General features: G+C 51.4%; 1 protein-coding gene across 2 annotated transcripts; it reads left to right on the top strand.

Moving 5' to 3' along the window:
* The first annotated feature begins 8,028 nt into the window (after window positions 1-8,028).
* On the top strand, window positions 8,029-15,545 carry SLC35C1 (solute carrier family 35 member C1). 2 transcript variants are annotated; one of them, XM_054440795.2, is made up of 3 exons: window positions 8,029-8,451; window positions 9,738-10,264; window positions 14,724-15,545. In XM_054440795.2, exons 2-3 carry the CDS (start codon window positions 9,769-9,771, stop codon window positions 15,281-15,283), a joined length of 1,056 nt encoding a protein of 351 aa, XP_054296770.1. In that variant the 5' UTR covers window positions 8,029-8,451; window positions 9,738-9,768; the 3' UTR covers window positions 15,284-15,545. The 2 variants fall into 2 exon arrangements, with proteins under 2 accessions (XP_054296770.1, XP_054296769.1); XM_054440794.2 differs by lacking the exon at window positions 8,029-8,451 and having other exon boundaries at window positions 8,468-10,264.
* Window positions 15,546-15,779: the final 234 nt, after the last annotated feature.

Below are 15,779 nucleotides of genomic sequence, written 5' to 3'. Positions count from 1 at the left end.
TCCAGATTGCCTTCCCCGCTTCCAAGGCAGGCTCCTCACGTGGACCCTGGTAGCTTGCCATCCAGCACTCATCCCCTTGTGATAACACCTCCCAAAATTCACTTGCCGAGCCCTCCCCGACTCTCAGCCCGCCTTGTCTGGACCTTTGGCTAGGAACTCCCAGTTCCCAGGGAGTGGAGCTTATAACACAGGGCTTAAACCAGAGCGCTGGTCTTATCTGCTTGGCCACCGTGATTGAGACAGAGTTTTGCTCATCGCCCAGGCTGGAGTGCAATGGCGCAATCTTGGCTCGCTGCAACCTCCACCTCCCAGGTTCAAGTGATACTCCTGCATCAGCCTCCCAAGTAGCTGGGATTACAGGCGCCCACCACTATGCCCGGCTAATTTTTGTATTTTTAGTAGAGATGGGGTTTCACCATGTTGGCCAGGCTGGTCTTGAACTCTTGACCTCAGGTGATCTGCCTGCCTCGGCCTCCCAAAGTGACAAAGAGTGAGCCACTGTGCCTGGCCAAAAACTGTTGCTTTTGTGGCCCCCCTGGGATCTATCAGTGAAGCAACAGTTTCTGGTTTTGTTTTTCACAGACCTACTACATTAGTTTCCTAGACCTGCTGTAACAAATTACCACAGACTTGTAGCTGAAAACAACAAAAATGTATTCTCTCACAGTTCAGGAGGCCAGAAGGCAAAAATCAGCAGGTGTCAGTTGCGTTGGTTCCTCCTGGAGGAATCTGTTCTGTGCCTCTCTCCAAGTTTCGGGAGCTTGCCAAAAATCCTTAGAGATTCTCGGCCTGGTGCTGCACTAGTCCTATTTCTACCTTCTGCCTCCGTCAATGGGGCCTTTCAGCCATGTGTGTGCCCACTCTGCGTCTCTGCATCACCAAATCTCCCTCTCCTTACAAGGACACAAGTCATAGGACTGAGGGCCCACCCTAATCCAGTATGAACCCATTTTAACTCAATACAGCTGCAATAATCCTATTTCCAAGTGAGGTCATATATTCTGGGGTTCTGGGTATGAATTTGTGGGGGATACTATTCAACCCAGTACACCGACTATATGCCGGCCATCGTGCCCCATGCCATGAGACATACCAAAGACGTACTGGAATGGAGTGGTGTGTCTAATAATGACATGAGCCCTGGGCTCATATCCATTCAATGCACACTTCCTGAGCACCTATTGTGTGCAAGGCACTGTGCTAGGGGCCAGAGGCCTAACGATGCCTATGATGCAGCCCCAGTGCTTAGAGAGTTCACAGGGCAGGGAAGGAGCCTGGGGTCTGGCAGGGCTATCTATGAACAGTTAGGAGAGTGGAGTTCCAGTCCTGTCTCACCCTTTCATAAACTGTGTGACCCTGAGCAACTCATTCCTCTCTTGACCTATTCATTCTCTGTAACATGAGGAGGAGTGGGCAATCTCTAAGGTATTTTGAAGCTCTGATGTTCTGAGAGCCTTTTTAAATGTGGGTGAAAATGCTTTGTAAACCACAAAGTGCTATATACACAAGGAGAGGCAGAATAACATGAATAGTTAAAGGAGTAAATCAGTCGGCCTGGGGTTCAAATCCCAGCTCTGCCACTTGTCAGCCCCTATGACCTTAGACAAGTTAACTTTACCTCTCCAGACCTCAGTTTCCTCTTCTGTAAAATGGAATAAGAATGCCCAATTCACAGAGGTATCATGGGGATTAGAGGAATTAATCCATGAAGTGTTGAGGCCAGGGCAGAGCACACAGCAAGTGCCCAATAACTATTAGCTATCATGATCCCTAGACATCCTCTCTACTACCACGGAGCTTACAGTTAGGTGGGAGATAAGACTAATGGGTGGAAAAGCTACAGACAAAGACCAGATAATGGATCAGTCAGAGCGTTCTCAAGTACCAGCGTGGAGAGAACCCTGGGACTGGTGCAATCCAACCCTAGGCACGTATCTGCCCTTCAACAGCAGGATGGAGAGCAGCAAGGCCACGGTCACTCCATAGGCCCAAGGACCTAGAAGACCAATTGGAAAACTCTCTGGGAGTGAGGTGAGCTCATGCAACAGGATAAACTTCTGCTCAGAAGTCAAACTAGCCTGGGTTCAAATCCAGCTCTTACCTCCTCACTGGGTGGCCTTGAACCAAAGACTTCACATCTCTGTGTCTCAATTTCCCCCTCAGGAAAATAAGAATATGATGGTGGACTCTACCTCACAGCATTGTTGTGAGGACTAACATGTTGTATATAAAACAATTGGTATGAAGCCAATCTCCAATAAATGTTAGCTGCTGGTAACACACCCTCCACCAAGAGGGTCAGACACCATTACTCCCAATGGATTAGGATTGGGGAAACATCACTCCTGCTCAGAGATTAATCAGTTGCATATTTCAGGAGTTTTGTGAAGTAATGCATTTTACTACTTGTATTAGTCCATTCTCACACTGCTACAAAGAACTACCTGAGACTGGGTAATTTATTTAAAAAAGAGGTTTAACTGACTCACAGCTCTGCAGGCTGTACAGGAAGCATGGCTGGGGAGGCCTCAGGAAACTTACAATCATGGCAGAAGGTAAAGAGAAATCAGTCATGTCTCACATGGCCAGAGAGGGAGGAAGAGAGCAAAGCAGGAGGTGCTACGCACTTTTAAACAACCAGATCTTGGGAGAACTCTGTCATGAGACAGCACTAGGAGGATGATGCTAAATCATCTGAAACCATCCCTGTGATCCGATCACCTCCCTCCAGGCCCCACCTCCAACACTGGGGATTACAGTTCAACACAGGATTTGGGTGGGGACACAGAGCCAAACTATATCACTACCCTACATCTCAACAGATCCAAAAAGGCCAACACCGTCCAAAGTCAGCCACTGCCCAGGAGCCAGACCAGGAATGCAAGGCGGTGCCTCGTAAGTGTCATTGTGAAAGGGGAGCCAGCTCTGTGCCAATCCCCTGCCTATTTCCCGTTCTTGCTTGAAGAATCCCCTCCCCCCGTTTCTGACCACACATCTCATGCTTTGGGATTTGTTTGTCCTTATTCTGACTCTCCCACTCCCAATCCTTGTCTGGCAAGTGGGCCCTGCCTTTGGAATTCTCCATTCCACCTTTAGCTCGTCAGCATGGGTTCACTCCCTCACAAGTGAATCCTCCACATTGCTGCCCCAGACCCAGAAACCACCCAGTCCCAAGCCTTCCTGGAACCTTCAACATGAGTTCCAGCAACACTGAATTGCTCAATAGACCACTGTTTATATTAGGACTTTCCTCCACAGCCAAAAACAGAATACCATCCTGGAGAGGTTTAAACTGATAGGGGTTATTCATCTCCTACAATAAGGCTTAGGCAGCCCAGAGCTGAGAGGGCAGCTTAGCCAAGCTCTAAAGGACTCAGAACAGCTCCAAGCTGTCCTGCCATCCTTAGTTCTGCCATCCTTAGTTTTCCTCTTCATAGTTTTTGCTTCATGGCTACAAGATGGCTGCCGTCTTTCCAGACATCAGTTCCGCATTATAGGCAGAACAAAGGAGGGGAAAAAAAAAAAAGCAAATAAGTCTATACCTATGGCAAAAAGCAAAAATTTTCCCAGAAATCCTCAGCTTACTATTCATTGGCCAAAATTATGTCACATGATCACCTCTAGCTGCAAGTAACCAGTTTGAGGTGAAACATGTTGATATGTTGACTTACAAACAAAATATGGGTAATGTCAGTAAGAAAGAAGAATTTATTTATTTATTTATTTTGAGATAGAGTCTCACTCTGTTGCCCAAGCTGGAGTACAGTGGCACAATCTCAGCTCACTACAACCTCTGCCTCCTAGGCTCAAGCAATTCTCATATCTCAGCCCCCCGAGTAGCTAGGACTACAGACGTGCACCACCACGCTGAGCTAATTTTTGTATTTTTAATAGAGACTGGATTTCACCATGTTGGCCAGGCAGGTCTCAAACTCCTGGCCTCAAGTGATCCGCCCACCTCAGCCTCCCAAAGTGCTGGGATTACAGGCGTGAGCCACCATGCCCGGCCAAGAAGAATAATTTAATATAGAGTAAATCAGAGGTCTGCAAACTACAACCAGTGAACCAAATCTGGCCCACTACTTGTTTAACATTTAAAAAATTATTGATATATCATAATTGTATTTTTTGAGTACATGTGATATTTTGATACATGTATATAATGTGTAATGATTAAATCAGGGTAACTGGGATACCCATTACCTCAAACATTTATCTTTTGTGTTAGGAGCGTTACAGTTCTTCTCTTCTAGCTATTTTGAAATATACAATAAATTATTGTTAACTATAATTCTTCTACTGTACTATCGAATACTAGAACTTAGTCCTTCTATCTAAAACTGTATTTTTGTACCCATTAACCAACTTCTCTCCATTCCTCCATTTTTATAAATAAAGTTTTATTGAAATGCAGCTGTACCCATTTGTTTACAATACTACAACAGCAGTGTTGAGTAGTTTCGACAGAGACTATATGGCCCACAGAATCTGAAACATTTACTCTCTGGCCTTTGACAAAAAAAAGTTGCCAACTCCTGAAATAGATGATTGGTAGCATCTGCCACAAGTACTAGAAAAGGAAGACATAATTTTTTTCTGGAAATAGCTTATTATTTTCAAAAAAGCATTCCAGTAATAATGAGGAAAAAAAAGATTTTTGCTCTGCTTACATGTATTTTGTAGTTTAGTGTTAATTTTTACTTTGAATTATATGTGGGATGAATGAGAAGCCTTATAAACTTCAGGGATTAGGGTAATACAGTTCTTAAATTGGCCCTGATTTCCAGGCATTCCTACCCATGGTCTGACTTCCATTCATTCCATAATGAGGCACTAGGCACCTACTGTGGCAGGCATTGTGCTAGGTCTTGGATAAGGACAGGATGGACAGACGGATGGATGGATGGTTGGATGGATGGATGGATGGATGGATGGATGGATGGATGGATGGATGGGAAACTGTGAGAGAGAAGGCAAAAGAGAGAGACAGGAACAGAGAAATTAGACTAACCAATTTCATGCCTTCTCAATTTTGCCTAGAAAATATGTGTGTGAGGAGGAAATGCCATTCCAGTAGGCCACATGCCTACTGGTATGTGGCCACATGCCTACTGGTAAAGGCCTTGTTGCTGTAGCAAAGAGACCGCTTTAGAACTGTGTAGGTATGCAGGAACATAAGTTGACTTCCCGCAGTTCACAATGGCAGGTATCTCTGCTCCACAGACTCAGGGACCTTGGCTTTTTCCATCACATTCCTCCACAGCCTCTAAGACGTTGTCCTTGTCCTCATGGTCAAGACTGGGTTATAGATGCATTTGGTTTCCAGGTTATGGGAAGAGGAAGAAAAAGCACGCAGGAACACACTCCTAAAGTTTTAAAGACCTAGAAAGTAGCATATCTCACCTGTTGCTATAGACTGGAAGTATCCCTCCAAAATTTATATACTCATATGGACCCCTAAGCCCCAGTATGATGGTATTTGGGGATGGGTCTTTGGAAGGTAATTAGGTCATGAGAGTGGAGCCCTCATGATGGGATTAGTGCTCTTATAAGAAAAGACATGAGATCCTCCTCCCACTCCACCCCCATCTATGTGCTAGGTGAAGACAGAAGGAGAAAGCAGCCTTCTACAAGCAGGAAGCAGCCCCTTGCCAGACACCAGATCCACGTGGGCCTTGATCTTGGACCTCCCAGCCTCCAGACTGTGAGAAATAAATGCTTACTGTTTAAGCCACTTAATCTATGGTATTTTTGTTATAGCAGGCTGAACTCACCAAGACACTTCCCTTCACCATCCACTAAGTCATGTGGTTCATCTACTTAGAAGGAAGGCTGGGAAATGTAGTCTTTGGCTGGGCAACTATGAGACTAGCTACAATCCAATTATTTTGGATGAATGGGGGAGTGAATTTTGGTAGACAACTAGGAGTGTCTATCACATAGGGTAGGCTCATGAGTCCTTGTTGAACTCAAAGAGAAGTTCTCAAGCCACACAGGTATAGATCCACTGACCCCTGAACCTTGGAAGTCAGTTCTGTTCACTGTGACTGGTAGAAATAATTTCCTGCTGACATTATTAGTGGCTCCCAGCCAAGGCAAGAAAATGAGACTACACCCATAAAGGAACTATTATAGCCCTTCAGCTGCCACGTTGATGATCTTATGCTCCACCTCACACCAAATTCACACCCTGGATAATCACTCTTGGCAAGACCTAAAATTTCACCCTTTGTGGATGGTTTAAACAATTAACATTCCTTAAAGAAAACTCAAAAGCAAACCATTTATGCAAGGTACACAATTCCCGGGGGACTTAGACCCCCTAAGAAACATCCCCACCCTTCCTTTCCCTCATAAGGGATAAAAAGGATTAGAATCCAGGAAACTTGCTGTACTGGCCTGTTACAACCTTAATCCAAGGGAGTGACACTAATGACAGAATTTTGGGTATGATGTAAGGTGAGAGATTGGAGACAGGGGTGTACTTTGGCCTCCATAGAGAGCCCACACTGTCCCCCACACACGCAGCACTGACTGCCCCGGGCCTCTCTCAGCGAAGTGCATCTGGCCTATATACAGGATATATCTCTTCCCTCCAGTTCAAGGTGGCAGCAGTCATCAGACAAGTTCCTGCTAATGTGCTAAGGAGAAGGCCCTTCCAGATCACCAGGGCCTCTCAGAGACAAGTTTGCCCTGTCTGTCACTAAATTATTTGTCATGGTGAACTCTTGGGCATAAGAGAGGAGAGACTGGAACAGATACGCATTGCTCTTAATAAACCAAAACCCACACCTTCAAAGGAAAATCCCAGAGGTAGACTCTCCAGGTGGGGTTCAGGAGACCAGCTCAGTCCCTCTTAAGGCTTTCCTTCCCCAAAGGGATATTTTAGTTCCAAAAGTGACAAGGTAACCAGATGATATCCTCCAGGTGGAGAACAGCCCACAACTAGGAAGCAGAGTCTCATTCCTTGAGGAGGAAGAGGGGAGTGCTAGTACCCGGGGCTAGTGGAAGAGGGTAGGGTATGGGCCCGGCTCGTTCTGGGGCAGCTGTTTACTTCACTGCAGCCTGCAGCCCTCCCATTTCCCTACAGCCCACCCGGGGCTGCGCTCAGCTCCAGTGAAGATTTGTGCAATTAGGATCTGAGAGTTTAAGCGTACTATATAGGTTTTACCTTTTTATTCTGGAAATTTGCAAATGTACACAAAAGTAAGGGAACTCTTATAATGGATCCTTGCGTATCTATGCCTAGCTACAACATCTATCAATGGCTTATCTTATTTAATCTATCAACCTTTTTAAAAAAATCTTCTTGCGGTCAGGCACGGTGGCTCACGCTTGTAATCCCAGCACTTTGGGAGGCCGAGGCCGGCGGATCACCCGAGGTCAGGAGTTAGAGAACAGCCTGGCCAACAAGGCGAAACCCCGTCTCTACTAAAAATACAAAAAATAACCGGGCGTGGTGGTGGACGCCTGTAATTCCAGCTATTCGGGAGGCTGAGGCAGGAGAATCGCTTGAACCCGGGAGACAGAGGTTGCAGTAAGCTGAAATAGCACCACTGCACTCCAGCCTGGGTGACAGAGCGAGACTCCGTCCCAAAAAGAATAAATAAATAAAAATAAAAAATATTTTTGGTAAGTATTCTTAGTATTTTAAAACAAATCCCAGCCATGACATCATCTTACCCGTTAATTAAATGGCACTAATTAAATGGTGCTTGAAATATTACAAACATCTATGTTCGACCATACCACCTAGAGTTCTGGGCAAGAAGGTAGGGACCCACAGGTCAAGCCTAGCCCCTTAGTTTTACCATGAAGATAACTCAGGCCGTAGGAGAAAGTGGCCTGCCCAACGCAGGTGCCAGAGCGCGAACCAGAGAAGTCGATCCTCCTGGTCTCCCCGGCTGCCTGGTGAGTGGCAGACCACAGGCTAGACTTCCCAGGCCCCGGCCCTGGAAGGGGCGGGGAACCCTCCCCTCACTGCCGGCTGGAAGAATCCAGGCGGTCCCCGCACGCACTTCTGGAGGTGCAAGCCGGGAGCGCGGTAGGCCAGGGATACAGCCCAGTCCTGGGACGTGCCAGCTGCGGTAACTGAAGCCGGGTCCCAGGCGGGCGGGGGTACCAGGGACAGGAGTAGCCTTGGAAAGAGGAGAGGGCCGCCTCCCACGACCGTCGGGATCGCCGCCTCTCCGTCGGCATCCCCGGGCCCCATGCCGCGAACAGGCCAGCGAGGCTGGCAAGGTGCCCGGGCCCGGGGCGGAAAGCAGGAAGTCGACCCCGCGGGCGCGGCCCAGGGTGCGGCGCTGCAGGTGCAGCACGGGGTGGCGGGGCGGGCGCCCAGTGCACCGGAGGAGGTGAGCGCCAGGTCGCCTTCGCGGTCCGGGGACACAGGCCTGGGCGCGGGAGCTGATGCGGCTGGACCGGCCGGGGAAACAGTATTTTCTGGAAGGGGTAAGAGATGCTGCCTTGAGCCTTTGGAACCTCGGATCCGGGCCGCCCAGAGGACCTCTATAGGAGCAGAGGGAGGACAGACTGAAGTCCGAGAGAGGCGGCGTGGCCTCCGGCCTCGGGGAGCGCTGCCGGGGGTCTCGGGCTTGGGAGAGGGCCTGGGGGCGGTGAAAATGGGTGGAAAGGAGGGGACCACAACATTGTTATGGAAGAGTGAGCTCGGGTTGGCAGAGGGACGCGGGGCTGCAACGCGAGTCTCCGGAGGTGGAGGGGTCCAGGCTGATGGAGCGCCGCCCGGGTCCTGGGTCGGGGTTCCGGGACGTGGACCTGCGAGCCAAGCCTAGCCAAGTCGGGGGACGGAGGCTCCGGGGCGGACGGAGCTGAGGGTGGGCAGGGTGATGGAGCCCTTCCAGGAAGCAGGGCGAGGCTCAAGCACCCAGAAAAACCTGTGGCTGCCGAGGTCCCCCGCCAGCAGCGGGCAGCGGAGCGCAGGGGCGGGGCTGGGGACTGGCGAACACCGCCTCTCTGGGGCTGTCGCTTTAAGGGCAAGGCGGGGCGTGCGGGCCCTTTAAGGCCACGTGGGGGCGTGTCAGGAAGTGAGTCCCGGGCCCGCCTCGCGGGGAGTCGGCCTCGGATGTCCGGAGGCTCCTGGGCTGAGCCGGCGACAGAGCCCGGGAAGGCAGAGAGACGTGGGCGCCTACCCAGCCCCCTCCCGCGTCCTTCAGCCCCAAGCCCCGAGCCCCTCTGACCCTTCCGCAGCCCTCCCTCCAGCCGCGCCTGGCCTCCGGCAGCTCCCTGTACGCCTCCCTCCCCCTGTCCCCCCTCCCTCCCACAGCCGCCCATGCCGCCCTCTCAGCACCTCTTCCCACTCTGCCACGCGTCCTTTTCCTGCATCTTCGCCCCGCGTACCTACTCGTGCCCCACCCTGCCATTCCTCTCCCCTCCCTTCTCTCTGCGACCCCTCCCTGTTAGGCCCCAGCCTCTTCTCCCCTCACAGGTCTTCTCTGTCCTGGCCTCACCGCCTTATCCTATTCCTCCCCCTTGCCCTGTATCTTGTCTCAGAGCCCCCTCGGGGTGGGAGCAGGTTGTGGAGCAGCACAACCGGGCTCACCCCAAAGCAGAACTTCTCTATCCATGAGGACACTGGGGAGGCCTTTAGGCCAGCCCACATGTGACAATCGAGGGCTGCGGCTTGCTTGCGGAGAGCACAAGTGAGCTCACTGCCCTGGACTCCAGGGAATCAGAGTTCTGGCCGCGGGGTGACCCAGCTCCTCTGCTACCATGAATAGGGCGCCTCTGAAGCGGTCCAGGATCCTGCACATGGCGCTGACCGGGGCCTCAGACCCCTCTGCAGAGGCAGAGGCCAACGGGGAGAAGCCCTTTCTGCTGCGGGCATTGCAGATCGCGCTGGTGGTCTCCCTCTACTGGGTCACCTCCATCTCCATGGTGTTCCTTAATAAGTACCTGCTGGACAGTCCCTCCCTGCAGCTGGACACCCCCATCTTCGTCACTTTCTACCAGTGCCTGGTGACCACGCTGCTGTGCAAAGGCCTCAGCGCTCTGGCCGCCTGCTGCCCTGGTGCCGTGGACTTCCCCAGCTTGCGCCTGGACCTCAGGGTGGCCCGCAGCGTCCTGCCCCTGTCGGTGGTCTTCATCGGCATGATCACCTTCAATAACCTCTGCCTCAAGTACGTTGGCGTGGCCTTCTACAATGTGGGCCGCTCGCTCACCACCGTCTTCAACGTGCTGCTATCCTACCTGCTGCTCAAGCAGACTACCTCCTTCTATGCTCTGCTCACCTGTGGCATCATCATCGGTGAGTGGCAGCTGGGGCCACGGGGGATAGGGTGGTCATGGGGACTGAAACTGTGAAGAACAACCCTTCTAGGCATCCTAGGACTTCATCTGTCCCAGCTCCTTTGGTGCAGCAGTCATAGGAGAAAGAGCCTGGGGGCACAGAGAGAGCAAGTAACTTACTAAAGGTCACCCAGCAAGTTAGGAGCCCAGCCAGGGCAAGAACAATAGTAATAATAATAGTAACAACAGCAGCAAAAGCAACTGACATTTGTTGAGTGATTAAAATGTGCCAGGCACATAGATCTTAGCCATATTGACTCAGCTAATCTTCATAACAAGATGGGATTATAAACCACATTTTACAGAGGGAAAAACCAAGGCACAGAGAAGTTAAGTAACTTGTCCAAGATCACCCAGCTAATAAGTGGCAGAGCTGGGATCTGAACTCAAGCAATCTGGCTTCACAGTTCACATGCCCGACCACTGTACTTTATTGTTTCTCAAGAGCTCAGGTGTTCTGATTTCCCAGCCAGTGCTCTTAGTAGAGGACAATATGTCTTTTAATAAATATACCATCACTCTCTGCCTGCTCAGGATAGCGCCTGAGACAGTAGCAAGCAATATGCTTTGAGAGGCCTCAGCTGTCTTCCCGGACTTGACCTTCAGAAAATAATAATTATTGATGGGGAAATTATGCTAATTATTTCACATATAGCATCTCCTTTGTTCTCCCAGAGATCCCCTGGGGTTGTGGCATCACTACCAGCGGTCATCTCTATACAAACAAGGAAACTGAGGCTCAGAGATGTTACGTTACTTGCCCACGGCCACACAGCTAGCAAGCAGCCAGGCTGGGATGCAAACCCAGATTGGCCAGACTCCCAGACCTGTGCTTCTGTCCCCTCTGCCCGTCTTGGAGGTTAGAACTGCAGTATTCAATACAGTAGCCATTGGCCACTTATTTAAATTAGTTAAAATTAAGCAAAATGTTAAACATTCACTTCCTCATTTGCAGATGTTACAACCTGATTTTCTAGCCACATTTCAAGGGCTCAGTAGCCAAATGTGGCTGAGGGCTGTGGTATGGGACAGCACAGGTTAGATGGGCCCATATTTTACTGGGCCCCATGCTGCGTTAGAGAGCCTCCAGCATCCCATTCCCTCTGAGTCTTCCCAGGGCTGCGTCATCTAGGAATGGGGTCTTCATTTGAACGTATGCTGGTTTTTCCTGGTGCTATAAAGTTTATCTTGTTTGGCCTACATATCATATTCTTTGCTGATGGCTCAGAGTCCCAGGCTAGATGCACCAGTTGGTGGGGGAAGGGACCCATCCCATGCCACCTGTCCCAGAAAATGTTTCCCCTTGTTGAGCAACTGCTGGATCTAGGGCTGCTGGGTCTAAGTCCAAGAGGGGAGAGGGGAGAAGGTCATGGTTATAGAGTAGGGGAAGCTGCAAGACCTCCCCCTGCCAGAACTCTCCCAGCCTGCTTCCATTTCCCTCTCAGGGGAACAGGTGTACCTCCCCTCCTCCCTGTCCTCCTCAGATGCCCCAGGGCTCTCTACTTCATTCCTGCTGACCCTGCCAGGAATGGCCTCAGGGGTAGAGGCTCCTAGTTGGAGAATTTGCTTGCAGGAAGGTGAAGACACTAGGGTAACTGGGCCCAAATCCCAAAGGTAATCCAAGTAACCAATGGTGAGGTTCTGAGAATGGTGCATTCACCAGCCTGCCTGACTGGGACAGGGGCCAGGGAGGTGGGCGCTCTCTGCCGGCCCAGGACCTGGCCCCCTGTCTGCAGTGTTTCCTCTTTCTTCCTCCTTGTGGGGGAAGACGAGTCTCAGGCAACTATTCTAGGCCTCCCCTCCTAGCCTCCCATGTCACACAGTACCTTTCAAAGCTCCTTCTGGGCCAGGCACAGTGGCTCATGCCTGTAATCACAGCACTTTGGGAGGCTGAGACAGGTGGATCACCTGAGATCAGGAGTTCGAGACCAGCCTGGCCAACATGGTGAAACCCTGTCTCTACTAAAAATACAAAAAATTAGCCGGGCGTGGTGGCATGTGCCTGTAATCCCAGCTACTCGGGAGGCTGAGGCAGGATAATTGCTTGAACCCAGAAGGCAGAAGTTGCATTGAGCCAAGATCGCGCCACTGCATTCCAGCCTGGGCAGCAGAGCAAGACACAGTCTCAAAAAAAAGTTCCTTCTGGGCAAGAGTCACTCTAGAACATTGATGTTGCAGTTGCTTCTGGACTCAGAAGGTAACCACCAGGAGCGTTGGGGGTGCTCTAGCCAAGCAGGTGAGTGGGTGGTGCAGCCCTCTGCCCCCTTCACCCTGCCCCCAGCAGGTCTGTGGGTACCCCTTGAGCAAAGGTTCTGTCAAGAAAGAGGAGGGTCAGGCTCTGTGGTTGGGCTGGGCATGGTGGCTCATGCCTGTAATCCCAGCACTTGGGGAGGCCGAGGCGGGCGGATCACCTGAGGTCAAGAATTCGAGACCAGCTTGGCCAACATGGTGAAGCCCCCTCTCTACTAAAAATACAAAAATTAGCCAGGCATGGTGGTGCATCCCTGTAATCCCAGCTACTCAAGAGGCTGAGGCACGAGAATCACTTGAACCCAGGAGGCAAAGGTTGCAGTGAGCCAAGATCGCACCACTGTACTCCAGCCAGGGTGACACAGCAAGACTCTGTCTCAAAAAACAAAGAGAAAAAGAGAAGAGTGCTGCGTGTTGAGTGCCTATGATGTAGGAGGTATCCTGTCTCCTTTAATACTCACAACCACCTCCATAACAACTTTCATTCATTCATTCCATAACTAGTAATTGGTGGCTAAACACATGCCAGGCACCATGCCAGGCTTTGGGGATACAAGTTTGGAAAAGGTAACCTCAGCTCCTACACTCCTGGAGGGCATGGTGGTGACAGTTACGCTAGCATAGTAAGGGCTGTGATGGGGCATGCATAAAAGGGGCTGTGGGAGCTCTGGGCAAGGGAGGGGACCCAGGGACAGGGCAGTCTAAGCAGGCCTTCTGGAGGAAGTTTAGAAACTGGGTTTAGAGGAAGAAGTAGGGACAGAACATTCTAGACAGAAGGAAGAGCACATGCACTTCTTCATGGCTGGGCCACAGTGAGACTCACCAGACACGAGGCTGCCCAGTCAGGCCGACTCCACGTGGTGCAGGTCCTGAGAGCTGTGGTGAGTCAGTGGAATTTCTCCCGAAGGCAGCGGAGAGCCACAGAGAGGCTTCACACCAGGGCACGGCCTGGACAGATCTGGACTTCAGGATGATCATTCCGGTTGCAAGGTGGAGAGTAGATTGGCTGGAGTGGAGGACAGGGAGGTGACCCAGAGAGCTCAGAGTGGTTAAGTAACTTCTCCCAGGCCACTCAGCTTCTAAATTGCAGAGCCTGATTGCAGGCTAAATCCCTCTGACCCCAAAGCTTTCCCCACTGCCGTGTGTTTCCGGATGCTGTGGCAGGAAGTATAACGTGCATTGTTCAGCCCCTGCCTTCTGGGAGCATGGGATCTAGCTAAAAAGACCAGACTGTCACCATGGGCAGGGGCCCAGCAGCCCAGAGCAGGCAAGGGGCTTTGAAGGAAAGCGAGGCAGTAAGAGTCCAGGTTCTGGGATTATCAGGAAAGGATTCCCCAGGAGAAGCCAACTTTGACCTTGACAGATGAGTAGAATCCCCCAGAAAGGAGGAGGGTGTTTCTGGCACAGGACATGAACAAGGACACTGAGGCCCAGGGTGAGAAGCAGGGAGACGAGCAGGGAGGCTGGGGCGACCATAGGACAGAGGAAGGGCTGGCAAGGGTGCAGGCTCCCCCGCCTGCCACGCCAAGGAGTATAGTCCTGATGGCAGAAGCGGGGAGCCACGGAAGCTCTTTGAGCAGGAGGTGACACAAGATGAGAGTCTCAGAGTCACTGCCCCAAATGACACAAGAGATTCTGACTTACTGCGCCCCATGATGATATCATAGGCTCCCATTCCATGCAAGAAGCAGCCAAGGCTTAGACACTGGAAGTCATTTACGCAGGGTCACCTTAAATCACATTAACCACTAAGTGGCACTCATTCTTCAGAACTCAGTTCAAATGTTATTTTAAGATGCCCCAGGCCAGCACAGTCACCCACTTACAGGCTGTCACAGCACCTTGTACTACTTTATGGACCTCATTACAATTCTTACAATTGTAATTAAAGAAGTAACTGGGAAGATTTGTTTTAATGTCTTTCTCTTCTGCTAGCAGATAAGCTGCCAGAGGAGGTTTTCTTGCCCTGGGCCGCTCCCATAGTTCATGTAGAGTGCTTTGCCTGCAGTGGAGACTCTGGCTGTGCTTATTGGAGGGAGGCCTGGGGAGGAACGGGGAGGGCCGCAATACTCAGTTGTGAAATTTGGTGTCTGATCCTCTGTCCTTCTTCCTCCTCGTCCTCATCCCTCTTCCCCGCCCTTCCCCTACTCCTCCTCTCCCCACTGCAGGGGGCTTCTGGCTTGGTGTGGACCAGGAGGGGGCAGAAGGCACCCTGTCGTGGCTGGGCACTGTCTTCGGCGTGCTGGCTAGCCTCTGTGTCTCGCTCAACGCCATCTACACCAAGAAGGTGCTCCCGGCGGTGGACGGCAGCATCTGGCGCCTGACCTTCTACAACAACGTCAATGCCTGCGTCCTCTTCCTGCCCCTGCTCCTGCTGCTCGGGGAGCTTCAGGCCCTGCGTGACTTTGCCCAGCTGGGTAGTGCCCACTTCTGGGGGATGATGACGCTGGGCGGCCTGTTTGGCTTCGCCATTGGCTACGTGACAGGACTGCAGATCAAGTTCACCAGTCCCCTGACCCACAATGTGTCTGGCACAGCCAAGGCCTGTGCCCAGACAGTGCTGGCCGTGCTCTACTATGAGGAGACCAAGAGCTTCCTCTGGTGGACGAGCAACATGATGGTGCTCGGCGGCTCCTCCGCCTACACCTGGGTCAGGGGCTGGGAGATGAAGAAGACTCCGGAGGAGCCCAGCCCCAAAGAGGGCGAGAAGAGCGCTGTGGGGGTGTGAGCGCCACAGGCACCCTGGATGGCCCGGCCCCGGGGCCCGTACGCAGGCGGGGCCAGCACGGTAGTGAAGGCGGTCTCCTGGACCCCAGAAGTGTGCTGTGGTGTGGACTGGGTGCTACTTACAGGCCCAATCAGAATACGGTGGTTGAGAAGAAACCAGTGTTTACAAGTAATATCAGAAAGTTGAAGGAACCAGTGTTTACAAGTGATATCAGAAAGTTGAAGGAACCAGTGTTTACAAGTAATATCAGAAAGTTGCCAAACCCGTCTCTATCCTCTCGTATTTCTGAGTTTTTGTCCTTCCCGAGGGAGCACCCTAGTGAGAGTTGAACCCCTTCCTTCTGCCTCCAGGGCCTGTCTGCCTCTACATCACTCTGAGGACAGGGACAGACAACAACCTTGAAGGGACAGCAATGGCAAAGCCACGAAGGCTTCACTGTACTCGGGGAGATGGCCCTACCACAGCCACCTGGAGAGGGTTGGGAAACCTTCCGTCT

This window comes from Pongo pygmaeus, chromosome 9, assembly GCF_028885625.2.
Source record: "Pongo pygmaeus isolate AG05252 chromosome 9, NHGRI_mPonPyg2-v2.0_pri, whole genome shotgun sequence".
Classification (NCBI taxonomy): Eukaryota; Metazoa; Chordata; class Mammalia; order Primates; family Hominidae; genus Pongo; species Pongo pygmaeus.
Note: the sequence above shows the minus strand (reverse complement) of the source record. Positions and strands in the feature narration are given on the sequence as shown.